General features: G+C 39.7%; 2 protein-coding genes and 1 long non-coding RNA gene across 9 annotated transcripts in view; 1 reads left to right on the top strand and 2 right to left on the bottom strand.

Annotated features, from left to right (window-relative positions):
* The window catches only part of Erich1 (glutamate-rich 1), a gene marked incomplete at its 5' end in the record, with an annotated part of 52,793,804 nt that overhangs the window by 48,324,418 nt on the left and 4,448,137 nt on the right, over positions 1-21,249 (bottom strand).
* LOC148000518 (uncharacterized) overlaps positions 1-21,249 on the bottom strand; it is a 101,150-nt gene that overhangs the window by 71,472 nt on the left and 8,429 nt on the right. For 2 of the 3 annotated variants that reach the window (XR_015640306.1, XR_015640305.1), the window contains exon 2: positions 9,619-9,763. This is a non-coding gene — a long non-coding RNA (uncharacterized LOC148000518). Of the gene's footprint in view, positions 1-1,588; positions 1,860-9,618; positions 9,764-21,249 lie in introns of those variants that run through there. The other variant, XR_015640307.1, reaches the window with a different exon arrangement.
* Nek1 (NIMA-related kinase 1) overlaps positions 1-21,249 on the top strand; it is a 128,705-nt gene that overhangs the window by 100,389 nt on the left and 7,067 nt on the right. For all 6 annotated transcript variants that reach the window (XM_087587812.1, XM_087587810.1, XM_087587811.1 and 3 more), the window contains 4 exons: positions 823-911; positions 1,686-1,924; positions 18,087-18,238; positions 21,029-21,237. In XM_087587812.1, the coding sequence (XP_087443938.1) occupies positions 823-911; positions 1,686-1,924; positions 18,087-18,238; positions 21,029-21,237 (689 nt within the window). The remainder of the gene's footprint in view (positions 1-822; positions 912-1,685; positions 1,925-18,086; positions 18,239-21,028; positions 21,238-21,249) is intronic.

Genomic DNA, 21,249 nt, shown 5'->3' with positions numbered 1-21,249 from the left:
GGAGCAAGTTCTCTTAACTGCTGAGCCATCTCTGCACCCTCACCTTGCTTGTTTTTATAAAAGTCAGTAGTCTAGGGACCAGGGAAATAGCGCAGTGGTTAAGAGAAGACCTGGGTTAGTTCCCAGCACATACATGGCAGTTCATAGGCCCCTGTAACTCTAGTTTTAGCATAATCGATACCTTCTATCTTTGAGGACTCTTGTGCACTTGTGATACACACACACACACTCATGTATGTACACACGCATACACACATGCATATAAAATAAACACCTTTGTAAAAAGTTCATAGTCTGGGAAGTTTTCTCACACGATTGTATGAAGATTTTATACACACATACACACACACACACACACACACACACACACACACACATACACATATGGATGTAAGACAACTCAATAATTCTACTTCATGAATATTTGCTGATGCTGAATATTGTGATGCTTCAGCAAGTAATAATTTACATAAAGTATTTTTGCAAAAATAGGTATGTTTGCTTTTGAAACATAGAGGTGTAATTTTAGGTGAATTGCATTTGTAATTCAGTCATTCTTTAAATGAAGATTCTATCAATATTGGCTTTCAGAATGAATAAATGATTAGTGACTAGTGATTAATAATTGGTGAGTTTCATTTTGCTCAAAGAAAGTATATTGTGCTTACAAGAGAAAGTATTATATAAAAATGAGAAAATACTTGGACAAGGAAGCAGAGGATACTAGTAAATGTGGGTTTCATTTTGTTTATGAGGGAACTTTTATTTCTAATAAACTGTGTGGTATTTGTTTATCTTGTTTGGTCTCATTGTCTATGGAAGGTTGGAGGATAGCATTGCTGTGCAGCAGAATGACGTTTGTGAAGAGCGAATTCCAGGGACTGTGGACCAGTCCTGTAAGGATCATATAGGTAAAGTCATCATAATTTTTTTTTAAGTAAAATAGGCCTAGAGAACACAAATCTGCTCTAGCCAGCCCAGGACTGTGGCAAGATAAGCAGGTAGCTTTCTGGTAAGTTATATTGCTCAAAGTGAAAAGGATCACTGCTAAGATAAAACTAATGTACGAAGGGCAGGGAATAAATTGGTTTCTTTTTAGAATACTACTGGTTAAAATATAAGGCAATATAAATCAGTTTCTACTCTGCATAAAGAAAACAAATGGAAAATGATTGTCTGAACTGAATTTTTAGTATTTCTTTGAATTTCTATATTTTAAAACTTCCAATACAATGAAAGCATCTTTTGAATCCTGAAAATAAAATACTACCTTTTCTTAGAGATTATTTATAAGGTAATATTCGGTATATTTCCATATTTACTGGATTTTGTTTCCCTGGTATGAGGTTGTTTTGGGATGGAATTCATTTTTTAATTAAAAATTATTTTATGTGCCTGAGAAGTTTGCCTTCATGTATACAATTATGTATTCCACATGTAGTTTTGGTACCCATGAAGGCCAGAAGAGCATGTCTGATCTCATAGAACTGGAGTCACACATGTTTTGAGCTGCTATGTAGGTCCTGAGAGCCAAGTCCCCTGCAAGAACAGCAAGTGCTTGTAACCATTAAGACACCTCTCTCTCCAGTCCCTTAAACAGTTCTGTTTAATGTTAAATAGTATATAACACTCGTCGATATTTAGAATTTTCAGTGCTATTAGGTAATCTCTTTTGTATTCCACAGAACCTGCAGGAAACGATTCTCCGCAGTCTGGCTGTGATGAAGAGAAGTCAGTACAGCCAGAATTGTTTTTCCAGAAAGTGGTTCACTCCAAGGACTTGAACTTAGTTCAGTCAGCTCATCGTTCCCCAGAAGAAGCAATTCCAATTCGATCTCACTCTGATTCTCCACCAAAAGCTAAAAGCAAGAATTCCCTACTGATTGGACTTTCCACTGGTCTGTTTGATGCAAACAACCCAAAGGCAAGTGTGTCTCAGACAGATATTCTGTCTGTCTCTCCACTGAGCACTGCTTGGTGCCAGGGTTGGGTTTTAACGGAGTCAAAACCCAAACAAGTACAAACACAAACAAAAGCAAGAAGAATCCCCTATTTTGTTGGCTAGGATTCTTTTTAGTGTTACTAACAAGTAGCTATGGAGCTATGGCTGTTCTCCCAGTGAATGTCCTATTTGGGCATTAACAGAGAGTTTATCCCAGGCACTCAGAGTTGCTGGTCAGGAACTGTTTTCTGAACAACCCACTCAGTGCTACCACATCTAGGTCCCACATCAACACTGAAAATATGTCAGGTGAAAGAACATGGCTGCTTTCTGCAACCTTGGCGTTCCTGTGTTTGTTGAAGGGCAGGGGAGAGGTGTAAACTTTCCTGATAGTTCCTTGGATTCCTGCACACCCCTGTGGCCCAGGCATCTTTGTTCTACAAGGAGGACTGTGTATTACAGATTGGAGACAGCCTCCATCTGTACGCTCTTAGCTTCCCTTCCTGTTTCCCTACAAAGCTTTTGCCTGCCTTAGTAAATCCATTTACTCTACATTACTCATGTGTAATTTTTGTATCTCTATACCTATCAAATTATACTATATATACTGTTTATGTGTTATAAATATTGGTTTGATAATACTAAAAATAACAGCCATTAAATATCTTCTCATTATCTTGAATGACCAAATACTCTATTAAGTTGCTATATCATTATTATTACTTCCTTTATTGTTGAGATTATAATTATATTATTTTTCCCTTCCCCTTCCTCCCTCCAAACCCTCCCATATACCCCTCCTTGCTCTCTTTCAAATTCATGGCTTCTTTTTTTTCATTATTACATGCATATATGTTTATGAGCATATATTCCTTAATATAACCTGCTTGGTCTGTATGTTACTGTGTATGTTTTAGGGCTGATCATTTAGTATTGAATCACCAACTGTTGTGCTCTTCCCTATTGAAGACCAGTATTACTCTCAGTGTCTCTTTATTGCCTATAGCTCCGTATGTAAGGCTAAGGCCTGTGGCCTCCCCCATCTACTTTGCATATCAATTGTTGTTCGCTTTGTTAGCTCACGTTTAGCTAGCCATGTTGGTAACACTTTACAGTTGTAGCTTCTGACATTAATAGTAAACAATACTGTCTTACAGCAAACTCCCAGCTCCTCTGGCCCTTACACTTTTTCTGTCCCCTCGTCCCAGTGTTCTGTGAGCATTAGCTATAGGGGCGGTTAGATGGATCCACTGGGATGTGGCTCCCCAGCTCCACATTTCAGTTGTAGTTTTCTGTGTTGCTCTCTGTCTGTTACAGAGAGAAGCTTCCTTGATGAAAGGTGAGGACTACATTTATACTTTGGGAGAATAAGGTCAAATATTTAGAATACAGTTAGGAGTTACCCCGGTTCAGTAAAGTGGAGATTACAGGTTCTTGTCCAAGATTCATGACTTCACTAGCCATGGGTAGTTGGACAGTTCTCCATTACCAGTATGATTTCTCTCGCCAAGTAGGTCTTAAGTCCAACTAGGAGGCTGCTGGTTACTGCCAAGGTTTGTGTGCCACTGCACCCTTAAGGTTAAGTGCCATATTGGTCAGCACAGCTCATAGACAGCATAGCTGGCCATCACTATTGTTTCGTTTTGTTTTGTTTTGTTTTACTTGGAAGCATGCATGGTACCTTCTGGTACCATGAAGGCTAGTCATCAGAGAGTAGGACTTCAGGTCAGTTCCAGATCAGAGGCCTTTGGGCACTGCATCTGAAGTGCATGGGGTCTTTAGCAATAGGGACCTTCCACCTCAGGAGCAACCACGGACTATACAGTCTGTAGTCTTTGAGGAGTCAGTCTCTGGGAAAACTCTGGTGTTGGGATTTTTGTTAAACTCTCTTTGTATCGCATTTTTTAGTAATACATTTCTATCATTGAGCCTTTGTCTTTGTTTATTTCTATAATTATTTTTATAAAATAAATCTCTAAAAGTGATACTTAAAATTCATAATTCATGTTATTCTCTTTAAGAAATAGTTTTGGGGCTATGGAAATTGTTCACTCAATAAAGTGCTTCATGTGTAAGCTTAAACCTGAGTTTGAACCCCCAGCACCCATGCAAACCAGGCAGGGCACCCACCTGAAGTGCCAGTGCTGCGAAGGCAGAGCAGGCGGTCCTGGAGCTCGCTGTCCAGACAATCCCGTCAGACTGGCGAGTTCCAGGTCAGTGAGAGACCACACCTCAGAAAACACAGTAGGGAGAAGTTGAGAAAGAAACCTAGTGTAGACCTCTGGTCTACACACTCAGGTCCACATGCACATGAATTAGGTGTGAAAGACAAAATGATGTAGTTTGAAACACAAAGATTAAAGCACTCTGGTAATTCAGTTATACATAGGAGGAAATAGATAAAAATATTCAATCTCACAAATATAAACATATACAAACACAAAAATAGTTTTTGTGCTATCAATGCCTCAATGAAGAGTGAAGAATATTGATTCTTCTGTATGCTAAATAGCATTACTATCACAATTTACTTAAAATTATCTCTTCAATGAGAAATTAATAGTATTAATTTATTTAAATTTGTATTATATCTGTGAGATTCAATATTTTTATCTATTTGTCCTATATTATAATTGAATTGCTAGAATTCTTTAATATTTAACTGTGTTTCAAAATATATCATTTTGTATTTAATTTTCCAGTTGAATGTGCTTTTATTGAGGTATTTAGTTATATGCCTCTTAAACTTAGAAATGTTAAATTTTATTGCTTACTCTAAATAGCAGACATTAGAAGATATAAATTACCAAAACAGATTTACCGTCTTGAGCATTAAATACAAAGGCAGACAGGCACTATCAGATTATTTATGGACTTTCTTCGTATGTGCATTGTGCATGTGGAGGCTGGTGGTCAAGCTCTGCCATTGCTCTTTAGGCCTCCCCAGCACTCTGTCTGCCTCTCCAACACTGGAATTCCAAGTCCCATCCCCATCCCACTTTTTACATGAGTAGTGCTGGGGATGGAACTCAAGACCTCATGCTTGCTGACAAGCACTTTACCAGCTGGACCATTTCCCTAGCTCCCCGTGTTCCCTGTATAGCTGTCCTTAGCCCAAGCTTTTGAATGTACTCCTATCTACTAGGTTAAAATTCACATTGTGTAATGCTTTTGAGTATTGATTTCCTCTTAAAACCTTAGTTGAGTTTTAAGACTCCTATTGAAACAGTCACTCTAGAAGTATACACAAAAGGTTTTGCCCATAATGTAGACCTCATGTAGATTTCTACGTGAAGAGGCAAGAGGAAAAAAAAACAAAAACAAAAAAGCATAGTAATCCATGGCCATTTAAGACAAGAATGAAGGTTTTCTTGCTGGTTCTGATATCATAAAAGTCATCACTGGGCCAGTGTAGTAAACAGTCAAATTTGTAGTGGCAGACAAAACTTCATAACTGAGCCAAGAAGTTAAATTTATATGTAGCCCATTCAACTAAAATGGTATAATTTAACTTCTTACAAAGATTTTTTTGCTGCTAAATCAGGTTTGATGGGTTTTCGTTGTTTTATTGTTGTTGTTTTGTGTGTGGTAAGTTCCTTGTGTTTTTTCAAGCAGTTTTCTTAAGAGCTCAGACTCTTCCCCTGTCCCCTTCTCAAGGCTCTGCTCTATTGCTTTTCTGCTCCAGTTTAAGTCATCTTACTCTATGGTGGCTCATTTCTGTCATGTTCTAGGAAATGTCATGGTAAGAAGCAAGCCTGGATTGACCACTTGTCCCTATTCACTTACTGCCTGTGTCTGCTGTTTCTCATATCTTAAATATGCTGCAGTCTACACATGCACTCACTTCCAGGAGCATTCTATGAAGCTTTCAGACATTCTTCCCTAACACTGCCCATGTCAAGATCAGCACTTGGTAGGACAGGGCTGCCCTGAACTCTTCTCTCCATCACACTGCTTCTTTCAGAGGTTATTTCTGCACTTTACATGACACCATGCTTTCCAAGTTTTCTCTGATCTGATTAATGACTGCAGCAGCTCCTGTGCTACACATCTCCATATCCCCTCCCTCCCTCCCTCCGTCCCTCCCTCCCTCCGTCCCTCCCTCCCTCTCTCCCTCCCTCTCTAAGTGTATTCTTAAACTGTCACTTGAAGTGTCCTCTAAATGTCACTTAAGTCAGGTAAGTTGATGGTTTTGTTCAAGACTCCTATATCTTTCCTGATTTTTTTGTATACTTGAGCTGTCAGCTGGAAGGTTGACATTTTTATCTATACTTGTACTTTTTCTTCTCTCAGTTGTGCCAATTTTTATTCTTTGTACTGTAGAGTTCTTCTATTGAGTGAATAAATGTGTAGTATTGTTTTGTCTTCTGGATGACTTGATATAGTACTGTTATGACATGTTCTTTCATAGTGCTGTGTAAGACTTCAAAGCTTTGCCAGTTTTCTTTGTACTTGTTTACTAAGTACTGAGAAAGAATGGTGAAATTGTCATTCAGTTGCATTTAAATTAAGAGTTCTTATGGCTTCTTGAACCCACTCCTTTATTAGTATGAAGTGAATCTTGTTATCTCTAGACATCATCTAATCTGAAGTGGGCATTGTCTGGTTCTAATACAGTCATCCCAACTTTCTTATGTTTAACCTCTATATTGTATATAAATGTTTTACATCCTTTACTACTTTCATTTTATATTTAAAGTAGATTTCTCATGATTAGCATGAGTCCAGTTTTGCTTTTTAAAAAAATCTTTGGGCATATATGTGTGTGCATGTATGCTTGTGTGCGTGAATTACACAAGTGGAGGCCAAAGGTCATCCACAGGTATTGGTTGTCATCTTCCTCCTTGAGACAAGGTGTCTTCTTCTTGGCCACTGCAGTGGCCAGGCAGGATGGCTGGCCTGAAGGCTTCCATGAAGCCTCCTATCCCATCCCACAGGGAGCTGCAAATGTGTACGGCCATATTGGCTTAACATGAGTCTGGAAATCCAAACTCAGATTCTTCCCATTTGAACAGCAAGCCCTTGACCAACTTGACCAAAGGGAGTCAACTCCCCTGCTAGGGCTTACTTTGTAACCAGTATGAAATTCTCTTTTAACATAAGCACCAGTATGAGGTCATCAGTGTGATTGGATCTGTACCTACTGTTTTGCTATTTGTTTCTCTACTTGATCACTTCTTTTTTTCAAAACAACAAACTTTTCACTATTTCTCCTTTATTTTGGGTTCAGGATTTTTAACATTTCATCCTCTCTCTAGTAACTTCTACATGCACTTCTTTTTAGTAACTGTGTAACTGAGACCCTCTGTCTTCCTGCCTGTCTCTGAACTACTATCATGCTGCTTTTTTTCCCACCGTGAGAATCTACATTAATATTTCCTATCAGGCTGGCGATAAATTTTTCTGCTTTGTATGTATGAAACCTTTTTATTTCACTCTCATTTTTAAAGACTATAGGGTTATTGCCTTCTGGGTTGCACTTCTTTCTGACAAGTTTGGCAGGGATACTCTTCATTTCCTTGTGGTTAGTGCTCCTGTTAGTATCCGACTATGAGATGATTTAGACTAGAGTAGGTGGGTGTGTGATGTATGTGCAGTGGGAGTGTCCTACGTAGAGTCTTTTGGTGTTACAGTTCTCATCAATCTGGAAACCTTCAGCTGTTATTTGTCTCTTCTGTCCTTCCTGAGTATCCAGTCACATACATATTAGACTGCTTGACACAATGGCATAGATTACTGAAAAATAGACTTTATCATTTGTTCACTTGCCCATCTTCCTTTCTATAGTAATAAACTATTAATCTATTCAGTAAAAAAAAAAAAAGTCATCTAAGTATTGTTTCAGCATACAAGCTTGCTGTTCCTACCTACTGGTTTTTCTACTAGTTTAGGATCGTATCATCTTGCTCCTCACATGTAATTATTTACAGCTGGATTTTATGAATATCACATGTCCTCTCAATCCATTTTATATTTTTAAAATGTTTCAGCTTTGAGGCTGGAGAGATGGCTCAGTGGTTAAGAGCACTGACTGCTCTTCCAGAGGTCCTGAGTTCAAATCCCAGCAACCACATGGTGACTTACAACCATCTGTAATAATGTCTGATGCCCTCCTCTGGTGTGTCTGAAGACATCTACAGGGTACTTACATATAATAAGTAAATAAGTCTTTAAAAAATGTTTCAGATTTGCTGGAATAGATATAACATCACTTTACCATAAAGCTGGTTCAACACAGCAAGAACAGGAGTTCTCAGTAGATAAATGTTATTTTGTCAAGGTTATATCTTGAACCTTTCCAACCAGCCAGTTTTCCACAAATTATCTCTGGCCTTAAATATCATTTATCTTGAGGGCTGGGGATTTAGCTCAGTGGTAGAGCGCTTACCTAGGAAGCGCAAGGCCCTGAGTTCGGTCCCCAGCTCCGAAAAAAAGAACCAAAAAAAAAAAAAAAAAAAAAAATATATATATATATATATATATATATATAATTTATCTTTTTCCTGGTCACTTATGTATTTAGTCATCCCATTAACCATGTCAGCCAGTTGGTTTTAAACAAGTCTTTCTCAGTCTGTTTCTTTTTGAAACCCTTTACTGCCATTCAAACCAGAACCATTTTTAATGTTAGATATCTATAAAGCAATTCAGAGGGGCTTTTCTATTGCCCCTTTTATCTCCCAAATAAATGACACTGAGACGTTGTTTTTAATGAGCAAGTTAAACACTGTAGCTAGGAAGACACTCACATATTCTAACCCGCTATGGCGGTCTGCTTCCCAGCACTGTGCCCATCACATATTCTAACCCACCCGCTATGGCGGTCTGCTTCCCAGCACTGTGCCCATCACATATTCTAACCCACCCGCTATGGCGGTCTGCTTCCCAGCACTGTGCCCATCACATATTCTAACCCACCCGCTATGGCGGTCTGCTTCCCAGCACTGTGCCCATCATATATTCGAACCCACCCGCTATGGCGGTCTGCTTCCCAGCACTGTGCCCATCACTTGCTGTCTTAGTCCTGCCCTGGCTGCTTGTGCTCCGTCACTGTCCTCATCTTAACACTCCTGGTGATCTGTTCATTGCAAATCTTCCAAAGCAAATCTCTTCTCTCACCTAAACCCCTTCTTTTCTTTCTCTATACACAGAAGTCCTGCCTTCTCTTCTGCCCAGCTGTAGGCTGATCAGCTCTTTATTAATCAACCAGAGGTGATGGAAAACAGTTTTTACATAACACTGAGACAGTAGATGCTTGATAATGCCAACATACAGACTGCAACCAGATCTTTGAGCACAGTGATCAGCATCTGATACACAGTGCACAAAACCATCCCCTAACATCTCCCCCTTTTATTCCAATAAAAGTTTATTATTCTTACAATAATAAACTAAACAGCAATAACAGTTATGAAAACTTATCAGGTCAATTACATTCACAGTTTCCAGTCCATTTGTGTTTGGTAACCTTAGATAAAGTACTATCTATCCTGTCTTGGTGAGTTTAAAGTTTTGTACATGAATCATTTTTTATCATAATATACATTAACAGTCTACAAATATCCTTTTAGACTTTAAAGCACATGTTTTTAAATTACTAAACAACTTATGCTTAATTGTGATACTCAATTGTGATACTCAACTTCATCAGAGAGCTGAGAAGGAATGAACATTACCTGAACATGATGGGAGTACAGGGCAAGTGGCTTCCAAACTATAGAAGTGACAGACACGGCTGCCCGGACAGTTAGCCAAGGTTCCTCTGCAGCACTGGAGCATCATCATCTCTCGCCTTCTGACCCAGTGTGTCTGACAGACTTTCTGTGGGCAGAAATTATAAAGGACTGCTTTGCCTTACCCTGTCTTGGCAAAGCTCAGCAGTCACTTTCCCTGTGTGCCGTGTGTCCAGTTTGGCCAGCACATTGTCATCATTGGAGTTAGAGCAGTTTCTTGCCCAGTCCCAGCCATATTTGAAAGAAACTCCATTTGGAGGTTCTTCAGTGCTCATCATCAACTTTGAAGTGGAATTGGGGTGCTGTCAGTTTCTGACATGTCTCACTGTCATGAAATGCCTTTTATTAATAAAACATCTTTAAAGGCCATATACTGTAGATATCTGAGGTTTCAAAGATCATCTGTTTATGTACACTATATCTGAATTGCTTGTTTCTAACTATTTGTTATCCACTTAACCTAGGAAACATATTTTTGTACTTAAACTAATATCTAACATGACCATAAATTTGGTTGACTATTAAATGGCATTTCTTAATTATCCTAAATAGTTTGTAATATGAGCTTTCAAAAGGACTAGAAATTAGGTACAATATTTAAACAAAGTTGAAACATATATGCAGTATGTTGTAACAAAAATACAATTGTAAACCTGTATCAATATACAAAGTCCATATCAAATATAAAATATTTGGCTTGTTATTGCTCATTGACCTAACAGTAGGTTCAATAATAAACCCTTTATTTTATCAGTCCTATATCCTCCCATTTTCTTTTTATCCCTTATCCCCATTTTTCTTTTCACCCCTTATCCCCCTTTTCCCTTAACTCTAAACAGAAGTGAAAAAAAGGATAGAGGAAATAGAGAAAGGAATTTCTGAATCTAACTTCCTCTAGTTTGTTTCCCTTTTTACCAAGATCATTAATAATTTGCATCCAGCCCCCTATAACAATGACAAACATCCACGATTCATCATCCATCAACTGAACAAAATGTACACACCTTACCTCTTGGGAATGAGGCCTTCATTCTCTTAAAATTGTGCCCTGCTGTCTGGAGACAGTGTCTCTTTTGGAGATCTAAGGAAATTGGGATATTGGCTAGTCTTAAGCAAGCTAGCTGTAATATTTGTTGTTTAGTCTCTGTGTGATGTGAAGATGTAGGACTTAACTGAGCCCTGCCTGGAGCAGTCTGCAAGGCTCCACCATCCTAGCTAGCTGTTTTGAAACTGTTTCGGATGCAGATCCCCAAGGAAGCAGCTTTTAAAGTAATCTGTGCGTCTGAATTTCGTAGGATGCTGGAATAAATGTCTCGGCAGCTCAGCATTCTTCTCAGCATATCTGAGGGTAAATCTTTTCAATCTTTTCAGGGGTGCTTTACCTTCCGTGTTGTCTGGTGGTTTTCCTCTGTGAATGTATAAACTTCTAACAGTAACATGCATGTTTTACATTAACACATGTATGGAATGTGCAGTGTGCACAATTCAGCCAAAGCCGATTTTCTCTTCTTTCAACAAGAAAGGCATCTGTCCCTTTTTGTAAGTGAGTTTGAACAGTTATATTTATATTCATCCATGCTGTTTGAAAGGATGGCATGGTAAATCCTGAGGACTCTGTAGGCAACAAGATTTATTGCCTATACTTAGCTAAAGTCCTGGAGACCTTCTCATGTCTCAGCCTGTTCCAGAGCTCTTCCCATGTAGAGGGACCAGCATTCATGTTACATGCTTTGGGGTTATCAAGTCAGATACCATATCAAGTCAGCGCTGTGTTTAAGGCTTGAGACTTTCTGCTGCTATTAAGTTGCATTCACTCTTCACCATGGTCTGTAAGATTTGACAAGACATTAAGAACCTTCCTGACTCACCTCAAACTTGCTCTTGTTCTCTCTCCCTTTGGTGGTCGAGCTCTTCCTGTGTTTACAGACTGTACTTTCTGTCAGCCATGGCCAGACTGAGTGTCTCTTTGTTCTGCTCAGTTCTAACTCGTTTCTGACTTTTAAGCATTGCCTCTCAAATATTATCCTCACAAGCCTTAAGGACAGGAATTTCCATCCTGAGTTACCTTTTTGTTTATTTCATAGTAGCTATTTAAAAACAATTTATCTTGGTTACTTACTTTTTATTGTTTATGTTCCACTAGAATGTGATCCCCCTTAAGTTATCCTACTCACAAGTTTTACACACATACACACTTACTTAAAGTGGGTAATTATTCACATCAATTCAACCAATGCACATCAAGCTGTATTGTATGTTAGATACTATGCTTGTAGTAATGATACAATGTTTGTAGCCGAGAGGGAATAAATTGAGTGAAAAACATTGTGATAATTCCTATAAGGAGAAATGAAAATGAATAGTGTGCCAGAGAGAAGAAATGCTTAAGGCTGCTTCACAGTTAAGAGGAGGAGGTTTCCAGTGCTGATGTTAGAAAGGTTTGGGCCTTGAACATCTAAAGCAGAAGGAGATGTTACAGAGCAGCACCGTGTGCTTGAGGTATTGGGGCCCGTGAAGGAGGTGAGGTTGGAGAAAGGCTCACCAGTTAAGAACCCTGGCTATTCTTCCCTTTTTCAATTTCCAGAACCCACATGGCAGCTCACAACTGTCTGTAACTCTAGTCTAGTCCCAGGGCGTCCACTGCTCTCTTCTGGCATTGCAGGCACTGCACACACGACATACATGCAGGTAAACATTCATTCACATTTTAAAAATGTTTTTTGTTAAAATATCAAAGTGTGAAGAAAGTAGGAAGCCAATCATTGTTATTCCTAACTAATAGTGTTCAAGTATGTGGGCTTAGATCTTCCCTGGAGTGTTTTGTTTGGGATTTTGGTATGATGGAATTTATTTCATTTCCAAACAAGGGACTCGGTGTGTGAAGAGATCCAAGTAGTTGTTGCTCACTTTATCCCTGTCTCCTTGCCCCGCCTGTCCTCTGCCTCACAGCTTCCTTAGACATAACCTCAGAGCTCTAAGACTCAGGAAATAATCCTAAGCATTCATCCAGTGTACTTTAAATAGGTCTTTTTGCAAAACCCAGATGTAATGTTAGTTAACTGAATTGTACAATTAACCACCCACACAGATAGTAATTAGTGGTTAAGTTGATCACTGTAGGACTGCAGTCAGAGTAATGCTTTCATTAACACTGTCCATCAGTGGAGCCCTAAGTGATGGTCTGGAACAAGCTTGGGTCCTGGCCGTCTGTTCTTCCCTTTACACTACTCACTTAAGCAATGATTCAGACATGTTGAAGATTACACCCAAATATATAAATTGTATTTAAGGCTGTTCATTATACATCAGCAAGCCATTAACAACTGTTAACAATAGTCAGTAACGTTAATGTATTTATCTATGTCATAGGTAGTCAAAGTGAAATGGAAGCTATAAACCCTGCTAGATATCTGAAGCTAGAAAATATGAGTTGCTCAGGAGAAAGCTTCCCGTGTTTTTCCCTCTGGAAAAGATTTCTCTTCTGGAGGATTCTTTGTACAGGGTCTCACTTTCTACCCAGGATGGCCTCAAGCTTTCTCCTTCCCTGTCTGTGCCTGCCAAGTACAGGTAATATACCACCACGTCCAGCTGGTTCCGTTAGATTTGGTAAGAAGGGATGGTTTCAAGTCCATTTCTACTGCAAACAGCAGATCTCCTAAGGTAATTAAAGTGCAATGGTTTGATAAAAACTAGATATAACAGCAAATTGGAGATTCGGAACAGTAAATTTTAAAAAGTCAAAATAAAATAAAGTTGTGGATTTCTCATGATCTTCCTTTTATAAGTTGCAGAATCTGGATTAACAAAGGAACAAATCTCTTTTTATAATGGTCCCATTTTGCAGAGTGGCCCACAACAGTTGTTACTCTGTGTGGTCCTGCAAGGGCATTTATGTGGTTGGTTGGCAGGAGGTCTGTATGACTTATATAGCAAATGAGAAAAAGATAAGGTTAATAAATAGGATAGAAAAGACTTAATTTCACCAAGAGTCTATTCTGGAAAAGTGACTAGCCTCTTTGTTGAAAATGGGAAAATTCCTAGCCCAACTTTTTATAGAAGGGTTTTGTGATTTGCCAGTGATTCTGTTCAAACAACAAAGTGTTCATTCTTTAAAAAAAAAAAAAGAAAGAAAGAAAGAAAGAAAGAAAGAAAGAAAGAAAGAAAGAAAGAAAGAAAAAAAAAGGAAAGTGTTGATAGAAGCACGGTCTGGAGTGTCTGAGGTGCAGCGTCCTGCCCGACCCCAGACCCTGCCTTAGTGCCTCTGACAGAGTTCAGGGACAGACCTCTGGTCGGCACGGTTGACCTGGCTGCTTCCTGGGCTGCTTGAAACCTTTTATGTTCCTCTCAGCATTTTCAAAGAGCCACGAGTGCTGATGCCTTTATGATAAATTGCTATTATGAATGCCTTGTCAAATACAATTGTAAACACTAAACAAGACAACTGTGGAACATAAATGGGGAGTAGCCAGTTAAACTGTGAGGAGTCTGCTAGTACAGTTTTGTTTTGGTTTGGTTTTTTTGTTTTTGTTTTGTTGTTGTTGTTGTTGTTGTTTTGCTTTGCTTTCTAACAGAACAATTTGTCAAATAATTATCTCACCCATGCTCAGTTTATAGGGGAAAAGACCATATGTTTGGAATAATGCAGAGTCTTCTTAATTTTCTGTTGTTACTAGAACATTCTGACTCACTAAAACTCAAGCAGTCTCTCACTCCTCCCAATTATCTCTTGAGAAGTAATTTTAGCCTTTAATTTTTTATAAAGGTGGCTAATGAGTGTATAATATTCACTGTCAGTAGAGCAGTTAGGTAGCTTTGCCAGCCATGTGTGTGGTGTCTTCAGTATTGTGCCGGCAGCTTTACAGTAATAATCTCATGTTCATAATCATCCAGGCGGCACTGTCTTCATCCCGTGTCACACTCTGGCAACTTGCCACAGGCACATACACCTTAGGCACCTATAGGCATTGAGTTCCAAAGCTATTCCTCAGAGCTGGCTGGTTTCCAGCCAGAAAACCTGCTTTCACAGTTCAGCAATGCCAACAAGTAGAGAGGAAAATCTCAACTCTGTATTTGTTGTGACAGTCAAGGGACATTATTGGTATATTTACTCCTGTGGATTTTCTAAGATGGTTATATGTTCTAAGTTAACATATAACCCAGTGGGGAGTAAAGGAATGCAGTGGACACCTGTGCCTTAACTCCTCTTCAGATTTGCACAATTTAGGATGTCATCAGAGCCAGCCAGATAAGACCACAGCATCAGTTCTGTTCCTGGTACAGACAGGAAGTCTGACTGCTTCTGCCTACAGTGACCAGGCACGGGGTCAGCCTGAGAGTGTGCAGTGTGTGTGAGCTTCCTCAACTCATGGGAGCTCCATCCCTTTGAGCACCAGTTTTAGGAAACAAAGTTAGACCTGTTTCTTCCCACTCACCCCACCCCACCCACCAAGCACATGCGAAGCCTTTTGCTTGGAATCCATTCTTTTGTAACATAATTTTATTGATTCTTTGTGAATTTCACATCATATACCCAGTTCCACTCCTTTCCCAGATCTTCCATATCTGCCCTCCACCCTTATAACCTCCCCCCAAAAGAAAATAAAAAATTAAAATAAAAATTAAATCTTACCATGGAGGCTGTGATGTGTCACATTATACCCTTTCCTCCAAACATCTTTACTGGCAAATGTTCGTTGCAATGAATCACTGTTTGGTTCAAAGACTCTGGCTTCTGCTAATCTCTCTTAAATAATAGATCAAATCTAGCTTGGGGAATAAAGTTAGCAATTACTTGTAAAAGCTGTTTTGAGGGAACAATGTTGAAGCATTCACAGTAGCAATCAGAAGCCAAACAAATGTGCCCATAATAAACTACTTTATTAGCATAACTAGAGGATTACAAATTCATAGTTTATATTAAACTTGTAAAGATGAAAAGAATCTTTGATGTAGGACTTGATGTGACATTACTAATAACACTAGCACCTAACTCTCCCACTGTTTTATGTGGTTCCCTTACTTTGAGAAAAAGCAACAGATACCTAGTACTAAGACGTAACGGAGCCCTGCCTTGGATGTGAGGTTCCCCACAGTGGCACTCTCCTGTTGATGTTGCCACAGGGCCCGCCTCTCTCTGGTACACAGTCAGGGGAAGCCATACCTCGACTGAAGCAAGCTCTCCAGGCACTGCTATGGGCTACCCGGAATTTTTAGGATTTCTTTCCATTGCTGCTGAGCCAACAAAATGTACTTAAAGCAATGTGAAATAAGTCAGGAGATCAAAACAAGCCAAAGGGACCCGTGGTCCTACCTCAGGTCGGGGTGTGATGTGACTAACAGCCTGACCTCAGGCTTAGCACCATCAGATGAGAAGAACAGAAAACATTCTGGTAGATACATCTTTTCAGATAATATATAGTAGATATCTTTACTGTGACTAAAGATGCAGAACCATTTCAAACATACAGTAAGGCTCCAATGGCAGCACTTGACCATGATTTCACATGCTGCAGAGAACAAGGCAGGAGCATTGTAAGCCCAAGTCCAGCTTGGACAGCATTAAAACAGATCAAAGTCTGAAGGAGACCCAGCAAGGAATGCTGGGAACACAAAGGTTTACCCTCCAGATACACTAGCAGATGAGCACAAGCCTTGAGAGGTAAGGTATCGATCACATGGCCGCTTGAAGTACACTTCTGATGGGATTATCTCATGATAGGGTATAAAAGTTACATTAATACACATAGTGGCACACACCTGTAACCATGGAACTTGGTAGGTAGAAGCAGGAAGGTCCCATTCCTGGACTACATATCAGAGGGGGAAAAGTTATTTTAACTATTAAAAGGAATAAACTAAAATTGAGCTGAGTTCCTAAAAAATACTAGGATGAGCCAAATTTTCTCCAGTTTAATTATGTAATGTATCCTGTTTATTTCTGGTGGTCAACCTGAGTAGATTGTTACAGGTGCCTACTTTACGTACGACTGCCGTATTACACACATGGCCCCAATCTTAGTGGGTCAACAGCTGGGTGTGGGGGCACCTGCAGTCCCCGAACAGGTGGCAGTTGAGGAGTCACTGAAAGGCATCCCTCAGCACCATTGCCATCTTTAAATGCTTCAGCAAGCACTGGGTTTGGGGTGTTGTTGTTGTTGTTGTTGCTTTTGCCATGTTTGCCAGCTTGTAACCGATGATCATTTCCATAATTGGTGTAATACAGAAACTGTGTTCAAATATTGGGAACCTGTTCTTTATTATTCTGAAAACGCTGCACTAAGAAAATTGGCCAAATATGCAAATTTCTGTCACTGTGTGAAGCACTATGCTTTCTTCAAAGCCTTCCCTGTAATTCAGAGCTCCTCAGCGCCTAGGACTCACATTTCGATCTCGGATTCCTTTAGAGTTAGCCCAGCCCAGACACGTGTGTTCAGCTGTCTGTCTCGTATCTATTCGTCACATGCTAATTGTTGAAGGGTCGATGAACAGAGTCGCTTCCAATCATTCCTGCTCTTGGCCAACACTGATTTCATTTTCCGCACCTTCGCTGTCTGTCTGTTTTTCCATTAGCATAGTTGGCCTACTTTCTTCTTGGTGTTGTATAAATGCTTTTCCCCATTGGCCTCGACGAGCTCGTCCTGATAGCCTTCCATCTGAGCTTGAGGACCCCGCTCAGCCCCGTTCTCGGGGAGGCAAAGGCAGGTTTCTCTTTACACTGATGTAAGGTCACTGATTTGCCCCATGTCAGCCAGCCAGCCACTCCTCGGAATAAGCACTGCACAGGGGCTGGTTGTACGTCACAGAGCTGCACCGCGCTCCAGACAACTCCTTCAGCTCTCAGCAAGTCTGCACAAGGAGAGCTGACCACAGGAAGGCAGGAGAAGCCCAGTGCAGAAAGAACAAATGGGCACTTCTCACACCGCCTGATTGTCAGCAGATTGGCATTTGCAGGCCATGTGTATCACCACACTAACCACTCTCCACTCTGTAAAAGCTGACCTAACTGAACTGCCATGCTAAAGCCCAGTCATTACTCACGAGTCTAATTTTCTTTATGAAAAAACATTAGCTGAATTTTTAATTTTTTGGTATTTTCTCACGAGTACTCCATTTGCATCATTCCCGTTCCTCCATCTCCGCCTCCAGCTCCTCCTGTGTACTCACACATCCTTTCATGGCCTCTCCTTTAATTATTGTACACGCATACATGCATATGAGTGCTTACTAAGTCTGTTTAGTGTTGCTTACATGAGCTGAACTTTAAGGAAATTGAGTTGTAACCTCAAGCAAGTCACCTTTGAATTCTTTAGTTCTAACATATAATTTTGGTATTGTAATTATATCACCTCTGATTCCTCCCTTTGCTTTTAATCCTCTTCCTCCTAATGGACAATCTGTGAACCTCTCTGTAGATGCTGAGGACCTGTTCACTTCCAGACCTTTCCAAGCTCTTCAGAACCCTAATGGATGTTCCCACTGTGGGAGACGTTCATCAAGACAGTCTTGAAATAGAGGAGCTTGAGGATGAACATATTAAAGAAGGGCCCTCGGATTGCGAGGACATGTAAGTATGGGACCACTAACAAACGCCAGTATCACTTGGACATCTGAATTGTAGTTTTCTTCAAAGTCCAGAGAGCGCGGCCTACAGTTGGCTTTTCATCACCCTTCAAGCTCTTACAACTTTGTTCAAGTATAATCAACCTTCCACTGTGTCATTTGAGGCACATAAAATTAGTTTATATTTATGCTCACTGTCTTTTTTCCCATTAACATCCATCTAGTAAACTGATGTGACTATAGTAAGTAATTACTAAACAGTGATTAAATCATTTTCACAGGATAATGACTGTTGAACAGTGAAATCTCCATTATACCGGGACTGAGATGGGAAATAGGGAAGTCTTAAGCACTCTGCATTTTATCAGGAAAAAAGATGCCTAAAAGATTAATATCTACCTTGTAATGTTTAATTTTAGGATGTATCCATGGTGATTTTGTGTGGTATATGTGGGAGTGGAGTAAGGTAACTCTGTGTGTGTGTGTGTGTGTTTTGCATGTAACTTTGTTGCATACAGAAAATTCCTTTCTTGTGATTCATGGGAAATAGAGAACTCAGGAAGGAAATAGAACAACATTTCTGTAAGTTATAGGAAATGTTGGCCAAGCCTTAGATAGGAATCCTTCTTAACCTCTGTAATTTTAGCCAACCACCTCAGACAAGTATGACAACCTGGGAGGAATAAAGTCAAAATATCCTGTAATGAGGTGCTAGAAGCAGCACAGCACAGGAGGAGTCTATCCTGCAGGGTGCAGGGGTGCAGGGTGCAGGGGTGTAGCTCAGTGTAGAGTAGTAGCCTGCAGGAGGTTGCAGTTGCAATCAGGATTGCTGCCTTTGACACGTTACTTCTCAAGTTCCTAACGACGCTCCACTGTCTCATCAGCCCTCTTAGAGGCCTGTGGGTGGGTGGTTTGGAGGAAGGTCCCTCTAGCCCTGTGTTAGTCAGCTCATGGGGTGAACACAGCATGCAGCACTTCATTGGTGACAAAGTGTTGGCTGTGGGGTTTTTCCTCGGGCGTAAGTAAAATGGACACTGTAAGTGAGCCAGCTGTAACTAACAAAATTATTCTAAGTGCTGTTCTATATCGACTGGCCTGTCTTGGAAAACCCACTTGGATCGGTACCTTTCTCCAGATTTTACAACATGAAAGCCAACTGAAAACTAAGCTTAGGGGCTGGAGAGATGGCTCAGTGGTTAAGAGCCTGGACTGCTCTTCCAGAGGTCCTGAGTTCAATTCCCAGCAACCACATGGTGGCTCACAACCATCTGTAAAGAGATCTGATGCCCTCTTCTGGTGTGTCTGAGGACAGCTACAGTGTACTTATATATAATAAATGAATTAAAAACAAAAAAACAAAAAAACTAAGCTTAGGGCCAGATACCTAACACGGATATTTGAGTGCTGATTTCACACATTAGATCTCCTCACATTTTTCTTAAGCAGCAGTCAGGCCAGCCTCAGGAATTTAACTCCCATTTGTACGTCTTGGCCATGTTTTTCTCTAGCTGACAAGTGGGTTATCCACAGGTCAACATTTAGTCTTCATAGCAAAGGTTCCATGATGCATTAGGCTTCTCATTAAGCACCAAGTTTTGTTCTGATCACATCTGTAGCGTCCACTAAGTCAAATTGCTATAAGTACAAAATAAAGGTATTTCTGTGCAAATGATCATTTTCTTTGTCCATTAATGTAAATTGTTTTCAAGGTCTCACAAAGTATTATATTTGGGAGTTAACTGTTAACTTTGGGAAGGGTCCTCTCCAACCCTGTACCTTACTCAGCATTGCATTCCTAGTCCAGGGACTCGTGCCTAGGGACCTCATCCCTTGTCCTCACACATCAGGTAATTCCTCAGCTTCATGTTTGTCCTCAGAGACGAACCTGAAGTTTTAGAACTGAATTTCTAGTTATTGTACAAGTGCCCAAAGACAGAGGTTGAAGATGCTTGATAAGGTCACTTGTATATTTTCATGTCTCTAATGAGTTTCATTTGGATAAAACTTAAATAGCATAAAACTGCTTAGTAAACTCGTATGCTATATACATATAGGATTTTACCTATAAATTATTCCACGTTTTAAATCTCAGGAAATATAATTTAAATGCTGACCAATGCCTTGAAAGCAAAATTCTGTGAGGATTATGGTAGTTATTTTATTCTTGGGAAATCTATTTACATATTTTAGAATTATTTTTGGGAATATATACATAAAGATAAATTTTTGATGTCTCTTATATTCACTGTATCATCATCCCATTAGCCTAAAAAATAATATGCATGGCCTTGAATACATGTCTCAAATGCATTCACATGGAAATCCTTGCATACAGTACAGAGCTAGTATTTACATAAAAATTGTGAACTTTCAAAATTACATGGTTTTTCCAAATTTCTTTTAAACATTTGACTCTTCATTCTTAAAAGACAAATGATAAACATCTTTGCTGTCTTAAATTATCCAGCTATGACTGGGACACACGGACACAGAACATTGTTGCAAAGTTTAAGCGGTGACTGATGTTAATAGCTGCATAGGTCTCCTCAGTAAGTCAGGACCAATTTAAGTAAATCATCTCCTTATAAATTGCAGAAATCCCTCCTGTACTACTTTTCTCAGTTGTATTCATCCTCATTTCCTTAGTTAAAAACTGGATATGTTTATCCAGACTTCTTTTTATCCACAATTAGTCCTTTTAGAAGTGAGAAAAAGTGCTTATGTTTTTGTAGAGGCACTGTTTCGAAATAAGTTAAAGTTTAGGTAATGTTCAGTTTAATTCTTTAAATTTCAGTGTATTTGAAGAAACTGACACAGATTTACAGGAGCTTCAGGCCTCAATGGAGCAGCTGCTTAGGGAGCAACCCGGTGACGAATACAGTGAGGAGGAAGAGTCTGTCTTAAAAAGCAGCAATGTGGAGCGGGCAGCAAGAGGGACAGATGTCCCAGATGAGGAGGACAACCCCAGCAGTGAAAGCGCCCTAAACGAGGAATGGCACTCAGGTGTGTGTTTGC

This window comes from Rattus norvegicus, chromosome 16, assembly GCF_021556685.1.
Source record: "Rattus norvegicus strain SHRSP/BbbUtx chromosome 16, alternate assembly SHRSP_T2T, whole genome shotgun sequence".
Taxonomy (NCBI): Eukaryota; Metazoa; Chordata; class Mammalia; order Rodentia; family Muridae; genus Rattus; species Rattus norvegicus.
This window is presented reverse-complemented; position numbering and strand designations above follow the sequence as displayed.